General features: G+C 43.4%; 1 protein-coding gene across 2 annotated transcripts; it reads right to left on the bottom strand.

Moving 5' to 3' along the window:
- Positions 1-2,415: 2,415 nt before the first annotated feature.
- Positions 2,416-23,435, bottom strand: PROSER1 (proline and serine rich 1). 2 transcript variants are annotated; one of them, XM_083442398.1, is made up of 15 exons: positions 23,251-23,435; positions 20,551-20,717; positions 20,147-20,254; positions 19,278-19,343; positions 17,700-17,768; positions 16,651-16,745; positions 16,226-16,319; positions 15,215-15,325; positions 14,361-14,444; positions 13,289-13,367; positions 11,561-11,656; positions 11,045-11,089; positions 6,305-8,015; positions 5,334-5,481; positions 2,416-4,103 (listed from the first exon to the last, which is right to left on the bottom strand). In XM_083442398.1, the coding sequence occupies exons 3-15, from the start codon at positions 20,189-20,191 to the stop codon at positions 3,972-3,974; spliced, it is 2,775 nt and encodes a 924-aa protein (XP_083298524.1). In that variant the 5' UTR covers positions 20,192-20,254; positions 20,551-20,717; positions 23,251-23,435; the 3' UTR covers positions 2,416-3,971. The 2 variants fall into 2 exon arrangements, with proteins under 2 accessions (XP_083298524.1, XP_083298525.1); XM_083442399.1 differs by lacking the exon at positions 20,551-20,717 and having other exon boundaries at positions 23,251-23,357.
- Between the last annotated feature and the right edge of the window lie 495 nt (positions 23,436-23,930).

Here is a 23,930-nt window from a genome sequence, read left to right as displayed (position 1 = left end):
CCTCCAGCACCATAATTCAAAAGCGTCAATTCTTCGGCGATCAGCTTTCTTTATGGTCCAGCTCTCACTTCCATACATCACTACTGGGAAAACCATGGCTTTTACTATACGGACCTTTGTTGGCAAGGTGATGTCTCTACTTTTTAGAATGCTATCTAGGTTTGTCATTGCTTTCCTCCCAAGAAGCAGGCGTCTCTTAATTTCGTGGCTGCTGTCACCATCTGCAGTGATCATGGAGCCCAAGAAAGTAAAATCTCTCACTGCCTCCATTTCTTCCCCTTCTATTTGCCAGGAGGTGATGGGACCAGTGGCCATGATCTTCTTTTTTTTGATGTTGAGCTTCAGACCATATTTTGTGCTCTCCTCTTTCACCCTCAATAAAAGGTTTTTTAATTCCTCCTCACTTTCTGCCATCAAGGTTGTGTCATCTGCATATCTGAGGTTGTTGATATTTCTTCCAGCAATCTTAATTCCGGCTAGGGATTCATCCAGCCCAGCCTTTCGCATGATGAATTCTGCATATAAGTTAAATAAGCAGGGAGACAAAATACAGCCTTGTCGTACTCCTTTCCCAATTTTGAACCAATCAGTTGTTCCATATCCAGTTCTAACTGTAGCTTCTTGTCCCACATAGAGATTTCTCAGGAGACAGATGAGGTGATCAGGCACTCCCATTTCTTTAAGAACTTGCCATAAATACTGCTAATAAACTAGCAAGATAAGCCCACAATAAAAAAAAACACCAATACAAGATTATTATATGTATTACCCACCCTTCCCACTAATGACCCAGCTGAAGTTATAACAGCAATTCCACAAATAGACTTTGAATTAATGGAAGAAACCCTTATTTTCTTGGAGAGGCAAAGAAAGGAACTGGGGGTAGAGTTTCAGAGGATGGCTATGTGGCTTCTAACCTGCTCATTTGTCCACATGGGCAACAAAATGTTGCCCATATGTTGTCTTGGGAGGCTAAGGAACCAGGGAAATTGTGCATTCTAAATTCACGATTCCTGGGCATTCTAGAAATGCATTACCCATCTAGAGTTGTTTTGTAGTCCTCAATTCTAACTTTCTCTGCTGTTTAAAAGCGGCATTATTTCTCTCTACAGTGTAGTCCAATGTACTCTTCTAGTAACCATGATCTTAAGAATGAACCTTCTTACATCTCTTAAAATGGAGGTCATGAGTGTAAGGGTAGTTCCACACCACCAAGAAAATGGCTTGTTACATATGCTACAATTAAAAGAAAAGCTTGGGAGATTTGTATCTCTCGCCTTCAAAATGTGTAATATTTTGTACCCTGAAATATTTCAGCTGTACGACAAGGCTGTATTTTGTCTCCCTGCTTATTTAACTTATATGCAGAATTCATCATGCGAAAGGCTGGGCTGGATGAATCCCTAGCCGGAATTAAGATTGCTGGAAGAAATATCAACAACCTCAGATATGCAGATGACACAACCTTGATGGCAGAAAGTGAGGAGGGATTAAAAAACCTTTTATTGAGGGTGAAAGAGGAGAGCGCAAAATATGGTCTGAAGCTCAACATCAAAAAAACGAAGATCATGGCCACTGGTCCCATCACCTCCTGGCAAATAGAAGGGGAGGAAATGGAGGCAGTGAGTGATTTTACTTTTTTGGGCTCCATGATCACTGCAGATGGTAACAGCAGCCACGAAATTAAGAGACGCCTGCTTCTTGGGAGGAAAGCAATGGCAAACCTAGACAGCATTTTAAAAAGTAGAGACATCACCTTGCCAACAAAGGTCCGTATAGTAAAAGCTATGGTTTTCCCAGTAGTGATGTATGGAAGTGAGAGCTGGACCATAAAGAAGGCTGATCGCCGAAGAATTGACGCTTTTGAATTATGGTGCTGGAGGAGACTCTTGAGAGTCCCATGGACTGCAAAAAGATCAAACGCATCCATTCTTAAGGAAATCAGCCCTGAGTGCTCACTGGAAGGACAGATCGTGAAGCTGAGGCTCCAATACTTTGGCCACCTCATGAGAAGAGAAGACTCACTGGAAAAGACCCTGATGTTGGGAAAGATGGAGGGGACAAGGAGAAGAGGACGACAGAGGACGAGATGGTTAGACAGTGTTCTCGAAGCTACAAACATGAATCAGACCAAACTGCGGGTGGCAGTGGAAGACAGGAGTGCCTGGCGTGCTCTGGTCCATGGGGTCACGAAGAGTCGGACACGACTGAACGACTAAACAACAACAACAACAAAATCTCAGCTGTGGCTGCTCCACACAGCCCATAAAATTTCACTTCATTCAATCCAGTCCGAGCACTTACCTCCACAACGTAATCAGAAGCTCACCTCTTCAAGCTCCTCTTTTTAATTGTCTCCAATGAATTTCTGTGTTTTACAGGGGCCCTGCTGCCTCAAAAGCTATATACAGTAAGTTTTGTAAAGATTTATTTTTATTCAGGTCTACTTTAGAAACTTGTGTACCATTGCTACACATTTTATTTTTAAAAAAGTTTATAAAAATACAGATATATACACACACACACACACATTAGTGTTCTTCATGCCTGCTCATTTGTGGAAAGGCTCTACCTTCCAGTAGACTCCCATCTTTAGAAAAAAGGGATGTTAAGCTATGCACAGCAAGATATTCTCACCTAGAGTTCACATTAAAAACACAAAATCAAGTATCATCTCTACTGTAGTTCTAGAACATGATCAGTACTTTCTTAAAAAGATATAATATTGTGGCTTTTTCTACTCATCGCTATAGATGCTAAACAGTATAGAGCACTTCATTAATATAGCAAGAGCCTATTTTGTGTTGTATAATTCCTAGCTAGAGATGGAAACTCTTTAAACTTTTGGTCTTATATTGGTAACTGTAACCTGGAGTGTAATTGGGGGAAGCAAAACCCAGTTTCAGTCATTTGTACAATTCTTATTTTGTGTATATGTTTCATAGATTTACATTTTCAGAATTTAACCACAGAATTCATTCTTATCCACAGTACAGCATTATAAGCTAGTTCTCTTCTTACTCCCCCCACCCCACCCCCACCCCCCGGCCAAAAAAAGGAAAGGAAAAAGGAAACCTGGTTCACAAATCAGCAGGTCTTCGACATTTTAGGCAATATTTGATACATAATTGATGCATTGGAGCCATTACCATGAATGGGACATCAAATACAAGTTAGTTACAGAATGCAAACCATGATCTCTTACATGACCTAAAAGAATTGAACTCTCAAATCTGGTCTTGCATAAAGTTTTTTAAAAAACCAATATAGCTATCTATAGCAGTGTTCCTGGCATCCTAGAAAATTGAAGAAATACTGATAGATGGTAGGATGCACGCAGGTGTAAAGAATAAGCTCAAGTTGATAAATATTACTACTTCCAGTGACAAATATCTGAGCAGATCTGGATGGGAAAGGCAGTAAAAATAATACAAAAGGCAGGGGATCGGAGGAGGACAATGAATGGTGTTTCGCAGACACACAAGGTCTAATACTTGAAGAGAGTATTGTCTGAGCATGTGCGAAGAGGGAGCCTGATCCACATTTCCTTTTTATCAAATACACATACAACATGCATTGCAGAGAATAAATCCTGAGGAGAACGTGTGACACGGATACCACAGCAAATTATTAGTTTAAAAGAAGGATCAATAATATCTGCATTTTTAAAAGATCCTATGAGGGTCCAAAGGCTCTCAACCTCATCTACTTACAAGGGAATAGAAAATTGTCAGTGCTTTGTATTACTGATTAAAAGTTTTTAAAAAACAGTCCAGTTTTTTGTAGCCTGGAAATAACAGCTACGTCGAATCCTCTTCTCTTCCTCTTGAGTGCTACACGCTGAAGTCCATGTCTCCCTTCCTTCCCGCCCGCCCCCCAAAAGCCTTCAATGGAAGCATCATCAGGGACTTTGCCAAGCCATCACTGCTTTCTTCAAGGAGCGGTTTCTCTGCAGGTGAAAGAGATGCTCTTTATTGCCACCCACTCTGGGGAAGACTTGCCTGTAAGGAAAAGGGGGCTCCAGGTGTTCCTGGAGCAGGGGGATATGTAGTAAAACCATCTGGTTGGGATGCATAGTTCTCCAGAGCAGACGCAGTGTGTGCCTTTAAAGAAAAACAAAACAAAAGTCTGTTTAAAAGAAGACCACAAGCAGGGCCCTTGCTCCTCTTAGTTTATTTTTGCATACTTGGTTCTTAACCTACTGTATTTTGCGCACCATAGGACGCACCGGCCCATAGGACGCACCTAGTTTTTTTTTTGGGGGGGGGAAATAAAGAAAAAATATTTTATTTCCCCCCCAGGTGCGGGGCTGTAAGAACCAGGTCCGGGAACAGCGGGAAGGCGTGCTCCGCCTCCCCGCTGTCCCCCGAGCTTGTGGGGCTGGCGATGGGGAGAAGTGCGCTGAGCCCGGGACTGGAGGCAGCTCTGCGCGGCCATCGGGAGCCGGGCGGGACTTCGCGCCCCGCTCCCGATGGCCGCGCAGAGCTGCGCTGAGCCAGGGACTGGAGGCAGCTCTGCGCAACCCTCGGAGCCTGTCTCCCGAGGGTTGCGCAGAGCTTCCTGAAGCCTGCATTCACCCCATAGGACGCACACACATTTCCCCTTCATTTTTGGAGGGGAAAAAGTGTGTCCTATAGGGCGAAAAATACGGTATTTAGTTTATGCAAAATTTAGAATTTCTAAATAAGGATGATTACAGAAGATTGTTTTAAATTAATTTATTGTCAAACGAAATGATCTACATCTTTGAATAAACTTATTTTGCATTTTCAGACTCTCCCAACCCTGAAAACATAGATTTCATCGCCACTTATCTAGAATTTTAATTGAATTGGATTGGTAGTTTTGCTATTAGCTGTCCTGCGCATGGGATGAAGCAGGATATAAACGCTTAGAAAGTAAATGAATGTTTTGTGTGATGGATAAAACACACTGAGGCATAAATGACTGCAAGCATTACAGGACTTGTAATGATCAGAGTTGTCACAAAATCGGGGTATGTGTGTGGAATGCCACTTTCATTTTAATAGCATGCTTTATCCTCATGGTTATGGAAGAAACCTGTTAGAAGTGGCTTAAAAGACATGACAAAGGCTTAAAAGACATCTGGATGGCACATCCAAGGCTGGGGACTAAGATTCTTGCAAGAGCCCTTCTGACCCCACTCTGCTAATATAAAACAGAATAAAGCATGCATATACGTTTGCAGACATCTCCTTAACTGATTATCATTGCAGGCATTGGAACCTTTAGCATGGAGTTCTTGCAGTTTCCTTGTCCTTTGTTACCAATGTATAAAGTGCCAACATCTTCCTTTTATGTTCTGTATTTACCTGCAGTAATGCAGACTGTGCAGCTGCACTGTGCTGAAGTTCCTGCAGGGAAGACTGTGTAGCACTCTGGGCAAGTCCAGGGATGCCAGGAAGAGAGAGGAGTCCAGGGAAAACTGTATTTCCAGGGGCCTGAAGCCCGGAAGTCAGGCTAAAAGAATCAGAGGTGGAACATGTTCAACTTCAGACACTGCGACAACAGTTTAATATACAAAATTCCAAAGTGTATTATAGTGATTAGATTCTATGCTATGATCATAAGGTCGTATACAACTAAATAGTTGTATTAGTGCAAGGATTGGCACTAGCACAACAGGATGTTCCCTCCTCTTTCCCTGCACATCCCATGCTTTCCCCAAATCTGCTCTGGGGGGTTGGGGAAACCCTCAGACCCAATTTAGGGGGAGAAGAGGTTGGGAAGAACATCTCATTGTGCAAGAGAAAGCCTTGCTCGAACTGAATGTTCACCACAGCACTATGTGGAATATAACTCTTACAATTTAAATACCGTATGCACAAATTTGTGCGCCCAAGCACTGAATAGACCAGTTATCATTTTGCCAAGAGGGATTTTGCATGTGGAAATTGTTTTGCCAATGTCTGATATTTGGAATTTGATTACCTCAGGCAACAGATATATGTAAAATACAGCCCAGTGCCACATTTGTTGGTTCTTACTTTAGGACTTCTCTCAAAGAACCTAGCACAAATTTAAGAGCCATATATCCTCTAGCAGGAAGACATTCAGTACTTATCAAGTTAGTAGGGTAGGTTTAAAGGAAATTACAAACTTATAGACAGGTCTCTGCCCGAGTTCAAAAATTTAGCTTGCAACACAGAGAGCTAAGAAACGGGGTATTCAAAACAAGTTATCAATACTTCATTATCCTTATGTTTAGAACTTCACAACCACCATTAAAGATAATCAACAATTTGCCAAAGAGACCCCCTGACCTCTTGGAGCAACAACGTACCCGGCCTGTGCAACCAGTGCAGAGTTGAAGTTTGAGCTAAAGGCCGAGGCAAACCCTGGCAGCACTGGAGCCGGAGATGGGGCTGTGGCAGCTGCCGGCAGTGGTGCAACTGCTGCTACTGTAGAAGATGCCTGGAGCCCAGGGAAAGAAGGGAGAGCAGGAGTGACAGAGGGAGTGTTAGAGACAGGGAAAGGAGGGAAGGATGAGCTGCATGAGCCTAGAGGTACTTGAGGAACAGAAAACAGCGAAGGGACGGCGCTGCACAAGTTAAGGGGGAATGGGGGAGCTGGAGCAGCCGCTGAAGCAATGAGGGTCGGGAGGGCACTGGTCGCAGAGCTCACATGGGGAGCAGGAATGCCTGATGTGGTCGTAGGTGGAATGGGCAAGAGAGACCCCGTTGGGGTAAGTGCTGGGTTGCCGGCAAAAGCAAAACTGCTGGCCAGTGAAGTGAATGGAGGAAGTGCGTTATATACTGGGGCTATAGGAGCGGATGAGCCATGCGGGGCGATGGAAGGAGAGCTGTTGAGAGAAGAGCTCAAGGAGGAGAGGCTAGAGAGTGCTGGATTCAGGGAACTGCCTGGCAAGGAACTAGTGGAGGTATACACATGGCCAAGTGCTGACAAGCCTGAAGTGCTATGAGAAGGGCCGGAAGAATGGGAAGGGCCTTTGAAACCTGAAATTGTAGGGCTGGTGGGCTCAGTTTTGACCAGCGCAGGAATTGCTGTGGCAGCTGGTGCGGATGAGGCCTGCTGTTCGGGATTAGCAGGACTTGGGCAATGGGCGTGAGCAGCTGAGGAGACACAACTGATGGGCATAATGGAGGACGGCCCTGCGGTTAAAGGGGACTGTGTTGGGGGCGTTGCACTATTGTTAACCCCAGGCTGAGATGGAAGCCCTGGGAAAATGGACAGCCCTGAAGTGGAAGGGTGCTGGAGGGCAGAGGTAGCAGTTGGAGTGTAACATTTGTTCCCGGACGAAGAGGGGGCTTCAGAATTCTGGCTGGCAAGACCAGATAGAGAGGCAAGCTCAGCCGTCACGGCCGAAGGCAGCCCTGCTGAATTCATTATTGAGCTATCGTTTACGGACAGGAATCCCTTCAAGACCGACAGGAGTGGGTTGGGCAAGTTAAGTGGGCACGGCAGGCTAGTGGCAGGAGAACCAGCAATGGCGGACGGAAGGGGACTAGCTATCCCTTGAGGAGTGGGGGTCAAGGACAAAGGAAGGCCAGCAAAAGCAGATGACAATGAATTAGGGTTATTAGCTGAGGCAGTGACAGATGCGGCGGAAAAGGGCAGGCTGGCAAATGGTGTAGAAGCGGATGCAAAAGCTTCGCTCGGGACAGGAGTGGCACATGGCGTGGAGAGCCCTTGCGGAGCTGCTGTGGCAGGCAGCACGGAAGCCAGCCCAGAAAAAGTTGAAGGGAGGGGAGCAGAGGTAGCACAATGAGCAGATGTGGCAGGAACACCAGGCAGCGAATGGGATTTGATGACAGTAGGGGTGGGAGTCGATGGCTGTGATGGGTGGACCGAAGAGATAACCTGCCCAGAGAAGGCAGGAAGGACAGGGGTGGACATGCTTATCCCTGGGATGGTTGGCGATGAAAGTGCCGACGAGTGGCTTATTGCCTTAACAGATGATGGGGTTGGGGCTGGAGTAGCAGCAGGGTTAGAACCATGAGGTGTAAAGAGATGATTCGTTTGTGTAGCAAAAGCTGGAAAGAAACAAAACCGGTAAGAATTCTTGGAAACTAGCAGAAATGTTTGTATTCAACATGAATGCATTGTAACACAGTTTACACAACAGCAAAATAAAAGATGCTACCACCATCACTTGCAAGAAGTAAAATGGTATGCAAAATGAGACACACAACACTAGCTCATTTATCGCTCTTTGCACTGTTAAAGAATAACTGTAGGACAAGCAAATATAAATACCAGTTTCACTTTCATATTCCATGATTGCTGCTGTCAGTTTAACTATATGGTTGTTTTAAAAATTAATGCCCATCATTCATTTTACCAAATATAATGTCCATTTTTCTCCTATGCATATAATAAATATTGGATAGGTTACCAGATGTGTCGCCAGACAGCTAGAAAGCAGGACTAGTACTGAGAAATAAGCCCTGCCCTTTTGTACTAGCTTCATCAGAAGAGCAAAATTATTCACAACACATTTTATTCTTGGTATCAGAAATAGCTGGATTTCAGACTATCTCAGTTTTAAAATTATATTTAGCCATCTTTTTTCTAAAAAATATTTTCAGAAATACAGGCAGAGTCTGCAAGGAGTTCTTATGTTTAGGAAGTCATCATGCCATAATATATATTGCCCCATCTTTCTCCTGCTATCCCAGGTACTGTCACCCAGCAATATATTGTCAGTGGTCCCTCATTTGTCTGTGTCTCCTGTTGCTGTACCTTCCAGTGTCTAGCTAGCCTTACATATCAGGACTAAAAGGAGGAATGCAAAGGAGTACATTCATATACAACTTATTGATTTCCTTTGGGCCAGGCCTGGTGAACCTTTGGCCCTCCAGTTGTTGTACATCAGCCCCAGGCAGCATGGCCAATGGTTAGGGGTGATGCAAGTTGTAGTCTAGTAGCATCTGGAGGGTCAAAGCTTCCCAAAACCTGCCTTAGGCATACAATATGCATTCTCTTACTTCAAAATCCTAGTTTTTCAAGACAAGGCTGGGGCAGACATAATACCACTCCTTATTAACTATTGTTAAGAAATTAGGAGGCAGTCTTAGGGCATGGCTGTCAACTTTCCCCTTTTCTTGTGAGGAATCCTATTCGGAATAAGGGAATTTCCCTTAAAAAAAGGGAAACTTTGACAGCTATGCCTTAGGGACACTTGTGCTTCATTGAATCTCCTCTTCTCCTTGGAAATAGCTGTCCTTTCCACTTTCTGTGGTTAAGCAGAATTTGTCAGGATAGCAATTTTTGAGGATGAATGACAACGAATTTAATCTGAACACACTTTTTCAAGCAAGTTTTGTGTTTCAATAAGAACAAAATGTGTGCTGTGAAGTGCTCTGGGATTATTTAGATGACGGGCAGATTATAAATATTTTAAATAGATGTGCAAACCCAATTTCAGTTACTAAATTCTACATAATACTATTGAAAGTAGAATCGCTTGCAGAAGGCACTCAAAAGTCCTAAGTGGTCATGCTGCACTCGCAACACTTGAGAAATGTGGGAGTTTTAACAGGAAAGGAAAAACAATATTACATGAAAAAAGCATAGTGGGCGTGAAGATAGGGAGCTGGCCATTAGTTCTGGGTAAAAGTGCTGCAGTAGTTGATAAGCAACTAGGTGATGAAACATACCTTTGACTAGTTCTGCTAAACAGGGAGAAAAAGCAAGCAGCTTCTCTTTCTTTATAGCAATCTTACTAAGCAATTGCAGCCATTGCTGTCACCAATGCTTTCCAATTTTCCTGCAAGGCTATGTCAAAAAGGTTTTACGTTTAGTTGAAGTTTGCTTTGGTAGCATCAAAACTCCTGACATTCACTCTCTACTCCAGGCATGGAGACTCAATGTGCTCACTCACTTGGGGGGCGGGGACTGTTAAAATGGAGGCTTCAGTAGATTTGGCCTTATTTCAATTGTGTACCTTGTTATTTCTCTGCCAAAGATGACAATAGCAGTCATTCGCTTCTTTGGCAGTAAGTGAAATGCTATAGTGCAGGCTGCTGTTCAGGTCGTAGGGAGCAGGTTCTGTCCTCACTAACCTGATGTTCCAGAGGTTTTTTTTGCACTACATTGTATGTTGAACAGTTACCACTGACTTCTGAGATAGCATGCAAAGCAGCACTGTGCCCCAAGCTCATGAAAGACACGAGCTTCTACCACAGTAAAGGGCTTTGGGAATAACAAATGAAAGAGGAAGTAGCTTATATTGCTGTCAGGAAGGTACATGTTTTATGCAAACTTTTCCCTACCCAATGTTTATTTCCTGCTAAACCAAAAGTGATTAAGTTGAAGTGAGGAAGGGAGGGGAAGAAACTTGAAGTTCCTACCTAAATTAAATACAAGAAATTCAACTGGGTACTAGTAGCAGCATCTTTTTTGTCCCCTTGTGATAAACAAATACTTTTAACTTATGGGTTGAACTGCAAAAACCACCTGCTCCTCCCCCACCCTCAAATATTGCAAAATGTTAACACAATACTGCTTTAAGGTCCACGTTTATTGTCTGTTCCATTATGTATTTAGAATTCACTATTATCAATGAAGCTAAGTTCACTCACAGGGACCACCAAATTATACATAGAAACATAGGATCTGAAGTGCTTCCGTTGTAATTATTCAACAGTGCTCAAAACCAGATGATAGTAGATTTTAATTAAATATTATTGCACCAAAATTGAGCAAGTATAGACAATAGCAGTGAATTTTTTCACATGCCAAAGTTTTATTATCTAACAATTCAGGCTAAGAAAGGTACTTATTTTTTCTGTACCTCAGCATGACATATACCGTACTTAAGAATTTAGTGCTGGTTTAGATATAGCATCAGAAAAAGAAATTCTAAGCAACTGGTTAAAAAAACCCAACACTCAGGAACATAGTAAGTAGCTTACCTTAACATTTGCTGCTATTCAAATACAAATGGATTTATTTTTAAAAAGCAGCATTCAGGAGAATTAATAATGTTTATCATCCTCACAAACACATGCATTTTAAAGTTTCTACACCTACAGCTTGTCTCTGCAAGTGGACAGCTTACCTTGGCTTTGGGAAGATTTTGTCTGATTGGAAAGCTCTTCATTTTCTACATAAAGAACATAATTAATGAGATGAAAACAGAATTCTTTTGAGACTACCAAGGTGTTAAAAAAACAACTCCCTTTCATTGTTTTCATTTTAACAATCATCATGCCTTGAGAGATGGGAAGCCTTCCCCTCCACCCCAGGCCACTCCTGCCTACCTGTGACAAGCAGAAAACAAATCCCATCAGCCCCAGCCAGCGTAACCAATGGTCATGGATGATGGGAGCTGTAGTCCAACAACACTTGGAGGTTATTATAGTGGCTACCCCTGCTCAAGCCCATTCTGAAGGCAAACCTCTTCACACTTCCCACCCTGCAGAAACTATTACTGGGAGGGAGGGAGCCTGACAGTGACTTGCTAGTTGTCAAGAGCAGGCTTGCGGCCCAAGACATTGGCACAGACTCTCCCACCGATTCATGGCACTGCTGTGTAACCAGGACCCACGGGGCTTTCGTAGGGTTCTTGCTTTACCTGTTCCTACATGACTAGAAGCATATGGTGGCGGAGCTGGCAAGCCTGGAGCTATGACATTGGCCAGTGGAACAAGACCAGCATTGTTGTAAGCACCTGAGTAAAAGAAAACAGAAGGCAAACAAAGATGGTGTAATGAAGATTCACAGGTCAATTCCAAACAGCATATTGGTTACTCAATACTTTACGGGCTGCCTTCTTCCATAAATTCTTTCCTACCCTTGCTCCAGATATCACTGCCAATGAGATATGGTGGGCAGCTACCTGGAGCAGGCAAAAGGACACACTTCAGGAAGCAGCCTCTCAAGAGAGGTTCATCAGATACCAACACTTTGTTGTTGTAAATGTCTGGCAGAGACACGGCTGTTCTGTAAGGCTTGTTCATTACTAAAATAACATAACGGGGTTAGGAAGCAATGTTTACCTCCATGGCTGATATATCTGATAATATTTTAAGTTGATACTCTATTTTTTTACTTCAGGTATGATGTGCTCTTACGTAAACCTTGAATTCACTTTGTGAAAGAAGGCAGTTGTTTTAAATAAAGAAATAAATATAGCAAGTTGTTTGAACAGTTGAAACTGCATGCGGAATATCACCTTACACTGAATTCTCAAGCAGTCACAGAATCCTGAGCTTTCAAAGCTAAACTAGTTAATTTAAAAGGTTATGTAATGGTTCTAGGGGTTGCTCGTGCGTAAACCGGTGCAAACACCTGGCTGGGTTGCCTGAGTGAACCTTTTCTGTCCGGACAGCCACTCACCCGTGGCTGTCTCAATCGCTGGCAGAATCCGTCAGTGGGCGTTTCTTAAACTTCTTCCAGCAAAGAAGCTCTTTGACGCCTAGTCTTCTCCTACTTTCTCTGCGCGAAAGCCTTCTGTGCAAGGACGGCGTAGGCAGCGGAGGACCTCTACTCTCCCCGCTGGTCCCCGGCAAGGAGTCATGGGACCGCCTCGCCGCTTCCCCCATCTGCCCCCCTTCTCCACTGGTGCTACGCTGATTCTCTTCCCCAGAAGATGGGCTGCCTCTCCCAATCCCGGGACGCTCTCTGGAATCCCTCTGGATTTTGCTCTCTCCCTCCAGCACTGATGGCAGTTCCCTGACAGGTTACATCAATTCCCCACCCCCTGCAAAAAAGTCCTGAGCTTTCAGTATTCCTTTAATAAGTATTTAATCGAGTATTCAGCTAAAATTCCCCACATTTAAGATTAGAAACTATGAAAAGGCAGGTATAAGGTGTCAAACACTAGCAGCAAAGTGGATTTCTGCTGTCCCACCCATGTGTCCAAACCCCTCAAGCAACTGCGCCCCAATATTTTAGAAATCTCATTTTTCTTTCACTGCTCCTGATTTTTCAAAAAACAAAGCAGGAACTATTCTTTCAGTTTAATTACTCATTAAGAGTCAATAAAGTATGCATAAGGGATTGTTTTAGGGTGGGTAGGAAGCAAAAACGAGTAGGAGAATCAGCTCCAAGACTCAGCAGGTATAGAATTATCTATGGAGAAATGTTTTGAGCTGCAAACATCACAACTAAAGGACAAAAGTTACAGGAGAGCTATGAAAGTCATTGAATTTTACTCCATCATGAAATAGTGTAAACAGTAAGAGATCTGAAGCATATATTAAAGAAAATAACTGAGGGTATTGCCTACAGAGAACGTGACATTCTTCCACAGTATAAAGGGGAAATGATCACAGAAAACAAACAGGAATGATGGGCTTACTTGGTGCAATGGTTGCATGTGGTCGACAAGGAGGGATAGGATAAGGAACAGGCTTGTGTGGATTGTATGTTGCTGGGGCCTAAACAAGAGGGACAAGAGTTTGTCAAAACTGAACATTTACACATTAATCTATTGCAAAGGCAATGGTAAATCCCCCCTCATTTTGTAGCAGAAATTATTATTTTTTTCCACTACTGAAATATTTTGAAGGGAAGTGCATTTTGCTCAGTTCTCAAAATTCCAGCTGACCATTTTCACAGGCCTTCTTACTTGGTTTTGACTTCTGCACTGGAAGCCTACTACCTACATTGCAGTTTGCCTTTAACATGCCCCAATAACCAGCAATTGATATGACTTTTCTGCCTTTAAACTCTACGGTGGAAAACCTTCTCTCAGATACATTTGAGACTTCTTGAGTCGCTACCCTTCTGCTATGAACAAATCAACTGAACTCATGAATTTCTAATCTTGTCAACTGTAGGGAAGAGCTGCACCTTAGCAACAGATCACACGCTTTGGATGCAAAAGGTCTAAGATTCAACTCTTTTTGCAATCTTCAGGTAGGACTGGGAAAGATTCCTGTCTGAAACTCTTGAGGGCCAGTACCAGTCACTGCAGACAGAACTGAACTAGCTGGACCAGTAATCCAAGAAGTCTCTGCTCGTTTTTTCCTGGAATGTCCTCTTCTTCCACCACACAATTCAGGAGGGTCCCCTAACCTCCAATAGAGCATTTTCAGGGGGCGACCAGGGAAGAAGTAGTCAGCTTATGCCAACTCTGTGAATACAATGCACTATCACTGATTCTTCTCCTTCATTGCATTCAAACAGTATTTGGAAACTTATCTTTACCACCTCCTTTGCTCCTTCCTCCTTTCTTAAAAAAACACCAAACTTTACACTGTAAGCATGTAGAAGTCATTCTTTTAAACTATTTTTTATTACGGTCCCTTTTTGTTCTTCCACCATTTTCACCCTGCTGTTACTTCTCTCCCACGTAACTCTATTCTGTTTTCAACAACAGGAGCAACCCCAATAATGAAGCTTATAAAAATGTAATTTTGTAAACCTACTGGTTTGGATGGTCCAAGGATACGAGCTGCTATTCCTTTGCCTTCATTAGTGTAGTCTTCATTCTCCTTTTTGACAGGTGACCCCTGGAAAAAAGGAGGAACCACTATTAAAGACCAAGCTCTCTACTGTGTGGAAAGCAAATGCGGGTTACAGAAAGCACAGGGGCATTTGTAAGAGACAGATTAGATAGATAGATAGATAGATAGATAGATAGGATATACTTAGAGTAGCTCTAACTGTCTATCACCCATTATCAGGAAAACGTCCCTACTGAACCATGAAAGACAGCTTCACCAGAATAAATTAGCATTTTCTGTGACATTTAAGCAACTAAGGCTAGAATTCTATACATTCACTTAGAAGTAAACCCACTGAATACAGTAGAACAGTTGCCCTTTAAGAAAGCAGACACAAGTGGGAGGTGCTACTGGTCATGCCCAACATGGAGGGCATGGCACTGCTCCCCCTCTGCATGGTGGGAGAATATATGTGCAATTCTTCTCAGGAGAACTACTACTGGAGTGATTTTTGGGTTTTCTGCTTTTAACAGGAACTGGATATTTTCTTCTTCAAAACCAATTATTCCAAGTAGAATTTAGTTATTCCAAGTAGTATATGATTCTCTATAATGAGACCTGTTTATTGTTGTTGTTTCTTAACTAAAGAGAAACAAATTAGGAATTACGTTATCTTTTTAACAAAACGTTCTTTTTATTATTTGCCCAATACTGGTGAAGACAGGCTTGCTGTTATTCTTTCATTTTTGTAGGCAATTTATTGCAGCAGTGCTACTTTTATATTCCACCACCAATCCCCAAACTGAAAATGACAAGTATATTCAGTAAGATCATACTGGGAAAATTCCATTTATGCGGCTGGGCTTTCCTTTTGGGTAAGGGTTTCCTGGAATCATGCCACAGGAAGATATCATAGCGTGAGGTGCTTTGCACCCTGCTTTGGAAGCCTGCAATATAAACAAAACAAAGGGCAGCATTAGATTCCGACACAACTATATTGAGTGGTGGCAAAATAGCATGCCTTATGAATACACAAGAATGGGTGTAAAGGTCAATCTATCAGATTCCAAGGGTATCATGAACAGCCCAGATGGCTTGTTCTCGCAAGCCACTGCCTCTCCATTCCCCTTCTCTAAGGCCTGATAATTCCCTTAGAGCAGAGCTGGGTGATGGTGGCCCAGTGGATATACCCCAGCAGAACATCTTTTTGCACAAGGGACTGGGATTAGCATAAAATCATTAGGTGGAAAGCCTGCATTAAGTATGGGCCTTCTCCCTGGGGGAAACGTCATGTGGTGCAGCAGTTTCATAGTAGGGATTTTGAATAGATGTTCTGCGACGCTCCGGAGACACCTTAAGCTTCTTGCAGCTGCTTGGTTTGAATTATCTCAAACATGAAAATTTATTATTTGACTTTCCTATTATTACAGCAATGTATTGCATTCCAGATTATAATAGGCTGTGTTTGTGACTGGGTAAGTCATAAACCTGGCCCAAAGCTTCAATTCCTACCCATCATGGGACCAGTCAATGAAATGCCTCATAGAACTACCTCATACTTGTTTGTGCAACTGAAGTAGTGCATCTTTTAAAATCCACAGACAGATCTATAACAAAGAACCAGAGCCCCATAGTAGCAGCAGAGCAAACTGACAATACAAGGGCAAATTATACATTCAAGGGAGAATGCAAAACTTGCAGAGAAATTCTCCATTTCTCCATAGACTCAATCTCTTTGTATTGAGGAGATACATACAATATCATGCAATGTCCTGTAAACCTCCAAAACTATGCATTTTGTCCCTATGCGCTTCAAAGTTTTTATGAATGCAGCTGTGCAGTAATACCTGTTCAAGAATTCTCCTGCACCTCTTCTTCTCAGACATGCTAGTTCTGAAGAGATCTTCAATAAGGCGGTAATTCTGAGCATCAATAATATTGCTATAAAACGAAGCACTATGTTTAGAAACTGTTAGTGGCTCTCAACCATACAGTCAATAGTATTTATCAGAGCTTGTTGTGCTGCTTAATATTCCTCAGCAGCATAATCATAACAACAAAGCTCATTTGAGCAGAAAGGAGATGGACCAGTACTATACAAATATATACACACAAACAAGCTATCAGGGCAAGAAAATACCCCCCAGTCACAGCCCATGAGGTCAAGGATCTGAACCATTCAAGCCTCCATCAAACCAACACACCAAGAGGACATATGCTAGTACTAATGGTAACAGTCTGCATGGAATGCTAATCAACAGCCAATACTTACGAAGCCAACAGTTCTAGTGCAATAAGCTTGTCTTTGCTAAAAGTGAAGCAGTTCAGGATGTTAACCACTTTTGCTGCAGAAACAGCTACCATTTTCTAGAAAGAAAAGAAAGTTTCAGCAATCCCTATTCACGTACATTAGCTGCAGGCTCACATGTCCGCATTAAGGGTTGTTGTTTTTTTACAATCAAGTGGTATACAAATTGTATGAAGAAGAAGAAAGATCACTGAGTTTTTGGCAACCAACAATTGGATCAGAGTGCACAGACTAATCAAAGGTAACTAATGTGGTGCCCATCCTGATGTTGCGCTGCAACTCCCATCACTCCCAGCCTGCATAAGCAACGATCAGGGATGACTGGAACTGCAGCCTCTGGATGATGGACTAAATGCTGGCTACCTGGGTACAGACTAACGCTTCAACAGCTTGTTGAACAAGGCTTTTGCTCATAATGACAGCATGAAAAGGCAGTAGAGAACCTGAAAGTCACCTAGGTCTAACCACTACACTGTAGCAGAACAGACAATTTACAAGTATAATGTTATTTCTAGCTGTAGGCCCACAGCACACACAAGATACCACCAGACTGTACATGAGATCACAACAAAGGTTGCATCGCTTTGGCAAGAGGGCTTCCCCTTCCTCCCCACTGCGTATCCCATTCGCTGCCAAATTTTTCCACTTGCCTGCAACTCCCTCACTCCTCTCAAATCCAGAGAAGAAGTTGACAGACACAGGGGAGAGTGTGGAAGGGAAAATCATTTGGACAAGTCACAGTATTTGAAACAGTCAATACTGACTTAGCCAGTCTTCACAAAGAAGGGAGAATAGAATGGAATGCGCAGCATTAGCTGAACAGGGAGGCTAAGCGGCCCCCCAAAAGTGAGCATGTCAGAATCATGCACGATCAGGATTTGAAGGACTGTGGTGATAATACGAATGAGCAGTCCAATCCAAACCTCTGCTGGAAACCAAGTAAATGCTACTATGGCTATAAGACCGGAGAAATGCAATTCAACAAAATCTACTGCTTCAATGAAAAAACTTACATGTTGCAATGCCTTCATTGCTTTTAACTGTGGTTCAGCCCAAGAAAAGTACCTCAGTAATTCCACAATCTGCAACGAAAGAAACCCGACAGTTCATCACTCATGCAAAAGCTGTCACTGAACAAATACACACATTTGTACATCACTTGTAGCTAGAAGTAAAAAGGTTTTCTCAGGAACTTTTGTAGAATGCTTTTCGCTGATTCTTTAATAGATGTGAACCAGTTTGACGAAATTTAAATCAAAAATAGTACCACCCAATTAAACATTTTTAGAAACAGAATTTCAAAGTTATCCAAATCTTGAACCTCAGTTTAATAAGCCATTTTTTTTTGTATTTGAAATCTGAATGCAGATGCAGCTACATTCATGGCAGCATCTACCTTGTTGTAAGGCAGTACTTCTCAAACAGTGGACCTCAGATGCAACAGCCTGCCCAATGCCTCTTCACTTGTCTGCCTATCCTGTCCCCTAGCTATTCCACAGTCTTTTGGTTGGACCAGTGCCAGCATCAGTGACTCCTTGCATACTGCAAGGTGGCGGGGAGACAAACATTTTGGGCAGTTGGGGGGGGGAGCAGGAGGAGGAGGAAAGGAAGATCTCTGTCCTCTGAGGGAAAAGGGCTAGAGGAGTTGTGGAAGGAAATCAGAAAGTGAGATATTTATTAATTCTTATTATTAATAATAAATTGAAAATAGAAAGAAAGGGGAGAAGAGAAGAAAGCTGTAATAGCAGGAAGCAGTGAATCGAACAGGAACATTTAGGAATAATGAAAGAAATTGTCAGTTGGGAGGGAATAAGGTACAAACGTAAAAGGAGAAGAAATTACAGAAAATGAGTAAAGATATTTTAAGAGGCATTGTGGGGGGGAAATATGAAAGAAAAAGACTTCTCCATTTAGAGCCTCTGAATCGGCAGATTCTACCTAAAACTTCACAGTACTACGACTTGAAGAAAGCTGATCATCTGAGCTCCTTGATGAAAAGAAAACTGTGGTAAAGAATTTAGCAATTTCCATAGGTGGATTAGATAACTGTAGAAACCACCAATGTCAATACCTGACAGCTGCTCAGAAACTGACTCCATCTTGTGACTGGCTCTGCCCTGCACCACCATTTTGTGACTGGTGGACTTCAGTAATTTCCAGCTGTCTCAAGTGGGCATTGTGGGCACAGAGTCTGAGAACCCCTGGTCCCACTACTGGAGCATGAAATTCACCCATACCCAGCAGAGGACAGAATCAGGCTTCATAAATATACTATTTTCTTGCTTCACAGGGTAGGGCCCTAAATTAGAGGGTGAAACTCGACATTTACACTCATCTCACTCTCCCAAGCTGAGAGGAAAAATGAGGCACCTTTAGCAGAATTATTCATGCTGCAGCACAGAGATCAGGAAGCTGTGGCTCTCCAATTGTTGTTCAACTCCCAACCCCCAAGAGTTCCAAGCCAGCATGGCCAACTACCAAAGATGAAGGGAGTTGCAATCTAACAACACTTGAAGAGCCCCTGCTGTAGTGACAGTTGCCTTGTCATACTTTCCAGAGCTTTGCACAACTTATTTGTTCTTCAGCATTACCTGTTCGCTAGAAAAGTATCCATGTACATATTCAATAGCTTTCAATTTGTATTCCATCAACACAGCCTATGAAACACAAAAAAACCATAGGTTAGTAATGAAGGCGTAAAACTATCTGAAATCAGAGCATATAGCACTTTAGGGCCAGGCCTTCTCTGTACCTTCCTTGGATACTTCTGCCTGGCTGGAATGTACTTAAACTTTGATAATGCCTTTGGCTTCCCTAGATTACATTGTGTGTGTGTAAACCTTTTATGTTTGCATGGCTCTAATGTAACCCAGTGCACAAAGTAAGACTCAGTCAGTTACTCTGTGCACTTTTGCCCCCCACTTCCACCCAGTTTTGTCTCTGGCCCTGCCCACCAGAAGTACGTGGTGCCTGGAGGTTTGCCCATAAGAAAATGGAAAAGGTATTCATTCCTGCTATAAATTCTGCACTGCAACCATACTTAGTATGAAATAAGTCCTATCAAAGTATCTTTAGAAACAACACTGGCCCTGCTCAAAGTAGGCCTACTGAAGTTAATGGACATGGCTATCTTAGGTTCATTAATTTCAAGTCTTCTACTCAGAGTAGGGCTTTGTTGAGTAACAAATGTAAGGGTAACCAAAGCAGTGGTGGGATTTGTGAAGCCACACAATGACCAATGGGTTCTTGTTAACATCCTGGGTTTTATTACTGGTTTTATAAGAAGGCACATTATATGCCATTTAAATGTTATGTTATATGTTATACGTTAAAGACACAGAACTCCTGTAACAGAATATAGAAGACATATTTGCACAATATAAAGTTTCTTCCCTAGATGAATGTTTTTACATTTTTTACAGTTGAGCTGTTCTGTTATATTGGTTTAATCACTAATTACCTTTCTAATTTCATCAAGCACCATCTCAAATGCTTTTTTATCCATCTTGCGTTCTTCAAGTTGTAACCCTTTGTCAGTTCCAGACACTCTTTATTGCAGAATTGCCTTCTGTTGAAAAAACAAATAAAATAAAATGTGAATTCCTGCTCACACTGTGCACCTCACTGACCATGAAGTTCATCACTAAGTTTAGAATGGGGAATTGTTAATATTGAGAGAGCCTCAACTTCTGAAATATCTGTATCAAAGGTAATTCCAAAACTCTTTATTCATTCTCTCATTGAAGCCGTATTTCCTAGCCCCAGCGTGGAAAAATGGCATGTTACTGTCCTCAAGCTCAAGGTAATACACAATGTCCTCAAACAGTTACAAAATGAGCAGCCTTCCGTCATAAAAGAACTTACCCAAGCCTTCTCAAATGTAACAGCAGTTCCTTTGAACTCACTCAGATGCACAACACAGAATCTGCATGATGCTGATTGGCAGCAAGAAGGCCAGCAGATATATTTTATTTATTTTAACATTACTGCACTGCCAATGTCGCTCCATGGAGCCCTCAGGACATCCATTTCTAGGTAGAATCCAAAAGACAGAAAAAACAGAACTCAGTAGAAGCTAACACCTCCTAAAGGAAGTTTATTTAATATGCTGAGCATTCTTGTGACATTTCCTATTGTCAAATGCTGTGACATACTATCCAACTTTCCATAAAACAGATCTACATTGAAGCCTCTCTCCTAGTAAATTCTGAACCTTTAAAGGCAAGCAATTAGGACATGTGAATAAAACATTTTCTAGTATTTTAAAAGAACTCCTGAATTCTTCAAAGAGTACTATAACTTGGATCCAAAAGGGCCTTACATGTGCAGAATGACACTTCTCTTGATATGAGGGAAGTTGCCACCAAATTCTGTGAGTATCCTGAGCCCCACCCACTTCTTGCCATTTCATAAGGTCCTTTAACCCTTAGGAGCTTTTTGGTGTTGCAGGGAGCAATAGCTATGAAAGCTCCATTGTGCAAGTGAGGGTCTCCTCACACTTCTTTGGATCTAACCTGAAACATTTTTTCCCAAAATCCTCCATTTGTCTCTTTTTTAAAAAAAGGAAAGCATAGATCTAAGGTGTTCATAATTATAGAATTTTGTATCCAACCACTGGTAAAGATAAGGCATTTGACATTATATTATAATGTAGCTAGGGCACATAGCTAAACCATTTCTCCTGTTAAAAGTTTTACCTACAGCCCAATCCAAAAATGGCTCCGATCGAAGCCCATGGATTTTATTCCTGAGTAAGTGATCACAGAACTCCAGTCTCATAACACAAGTCTGTCTACACAAAAGTAAGTCCCAATTCAATGAGGCTTACTTCCAGGCAAACAGAGCTTTGGTATATCTTGTAATCGCTGGTAAAGGCTGAAAACCTTATCACCTTCGATCCCTCCCAGCTCATCAAGGCTTGATGCCCTCCCACAATGCCCCATTTATCTCTGTAACTGGGCTGAGTAACTGAAGAGGGACCATGTGCAGCTCTCCACACCCCCTGCAATGTCTCATTAGAGATCTGGGTGATCATCTTCAACACTGGTGGGGGGAGGGTTCCCCTGAGACTCCAGAGATGTTTTGTGGCAGGCTGAACAGGGTTGAGGACATCCTTGCAGAAGTCCATGCTTGTGCAGCAGTGTTTCTATAAAATAGCATGCAATTTTCTCTTTGCTTCTGTGTACTGAACGCACAAATTGTTTTTATCATATTTGAATGGAATTCTACAAAGCCAATGATGATATTCAAAACTCCTGAGGCTAATGTAGAGTGTGGGTCATCAATATTCAGAAATTCAGGAAGTAAAATCTGCCCATTCTGCTACTTCAATCTCCTCCCTCACTACTTCACACTTTCTTCTATCATCATAAACACAACATCCAATCTGTTCCAGCATGATACTCATCGCAGCCCAGTTTGATTCAACCATTCTCACTAAAACCATTTCAGAATTCCACCTTCGAAATAACTGAAGTTGAACCAAATCCAAACACAACCAGGAGTGAACACACACTAGTATAACCTGAGCCACTCTGTGGGCAAATCACCAAGCTTCTTGGGCACACCGGCTTCAAGGGATCGTCTCTGTGATGAACAACTGATACTGCCCGGCAGAATCCTCTAATGCTTCTTTTCATAGGGCAAGGATGGGAAACCAGTTATCCTCCAGCTTCTTGTTCCATCAGCAGCAGCCAGCAAAGGCAGCAACCAGGAACAAGACCAGTCGTACTCCTACTACAGTGGTACCTCTGGTTATGTACATTTTTTCCCAAATGGTTACGTACTTAATTCGTTCTGGAGGTCCGTTCTTAACCTGAAACTGTTCTTAACCTGAAGCACCACTTTAGCTAATGGGGCCTCCTGCTTCTGCCGCGCCGCCGGAGCACGATTTCTGTTCTCATCCTGAAGCAAAGTTCCTAACCCGAGGTACTACTTCTGGGTTAGCGGAGTCTGTAACCTGAAGCGTATGTAACCCGAGGTACCACTGTACTTCCAGGGGTCCAGAAGTTCCCCATATGCGATACAGAAGTCCCTCTGGTGACCTAAATGAAAAATTGCCCTCGTCACCAGCCCAGCACCAACAGCTTCTGCATTGTGGGCTTTAAACAGACGGTTATGCTAAAGGCTGCCATTCAGGGCACAGGGCCTCCCCTCAATCCAGGGGGACTTGCTTTCGAATAAACCTGATCAAAACCTCGTGCTCACACACGTCTCGCGTTTGCTGTGACTTGAATCGCGCTGAGTCCAACGGGGTTTAACTCCATCCCGAGGGGGCTCGCCCGACGGGTTCCGGATTAACCAAGAACTCGAAGGGCGACCCTGGTCACGCTTACTCGGCACCAAGTCCCATTGGACTTAGCGGCGTTTTCCCCCGGGAAACACGTGCCTCAGGGCTGCCGCTCTGACCAAGGGAAGCGGCTCCGGGAGTCGGCGCCCCGCGTCGCTCCACAGCTGCAGCACCCGAAGCAGGCGGCGCAGGCAGGCCCGAAGCCCATTATGGACGGCTCGGGGCCGCTTCGAGCCCCGCCTTCCCCGCACCCCTCCAGCCGGTGCTCGGCTTACCATCCGCGGCGGCCCGGCAGGCAGGCGAGGAGCGGCCCCTGGCCGGCGTCAAGGCAACCCGCGCGCAACCCCCAGCCGCCCCCACCGCGCGGAGCCAAACTTCGCGACTCGTCGCCTCCTGATGTCATCACCAGCCAGGCACCGCCATAAGAGGCCTTCTTCCCGCCCCTCCGTTCGGAGTGGATGCCGGGAAGGAGGAGACGCACCTGCTCCGGGAGTCAGCCCCGCCCACCCCTCTCCCTCAGGAGGCTATTAAGAGGCCGGCTGCGTCTTGGGTGGACTCAGAGCTCTGTGTTCGGCGAGGCGTATGGGCTCCCTGGGGGCAATGTTAGAAACTGAGATAGGAAAACTAGGAGCTCAATGGCACCTTAAACCTAAGTTATGGGCGCCACAACGGAATGGCTAGGCGCGCTATTTTATAACAAGAATACAAAGCTGAAAATGAATGTAAAGGGGGGACCATTAGGTCCAGTTGTGGCCGACTCTGGGGTTGCGGTACTCATCTTGCTTTACTGGCCGAGGGAGCTGGCGTACAGCTTCTGGGTCATGTGGCCAGCAGGACTAAGCGGCTTCTGGCGAACCAGAGCAGCGCACAGAAACGCCATTTACCTTCCCGCCAGAGCGGTACCTATTTATCTACTTGCACTTTGATGTGCTTTCGAACTGCTAGGTTGGCAGGA

Source organism: Podarcis tiliguerta (assembly GCF_965153285.1).
Source record: "Podarcis tiliguerta genome assembly, chromosome: 1".
Lineage (NCBI taxonomy): Eukaryota > Metazoa > Chordata > Lepidosauria > Squamata > Lacertidae > Podarcis > Podarcis tiliguerta.
The sequence above is the reverse complement of the archived record's forward strand: the minus strand, read 5'-3'. Positions and strand labels throughout refer to the sequence as shown.

What these genes read in the sequence shown, in the direction of transcription:
- PROSER1 (XM_083442398.1), bottom strand. Translation starts at nt 20,191, where the DNA reads ATGGATAAAAAAGCATTTGAGATGGTGCTTGATGAAATTAGAAAG. An exon ending in GCAGGAGAATTCTTGAACAG is followed by an intron (nt 15,326 to 16,225) that starts GTATTACTGCAC and finishes TTTATATTGCAG; the next exon opens with GCTTCCAAAGCAGGGTGCAA. An exon ending in TTCTAGTCATGTAGGAACAG is followed by an intron (nt 11,090 to 11,560) that starts GTAAAGCAAGAA and finishes TTCTTTATGTAG; the next exon opens with AAAATGAAGAGCTTTCCAAT.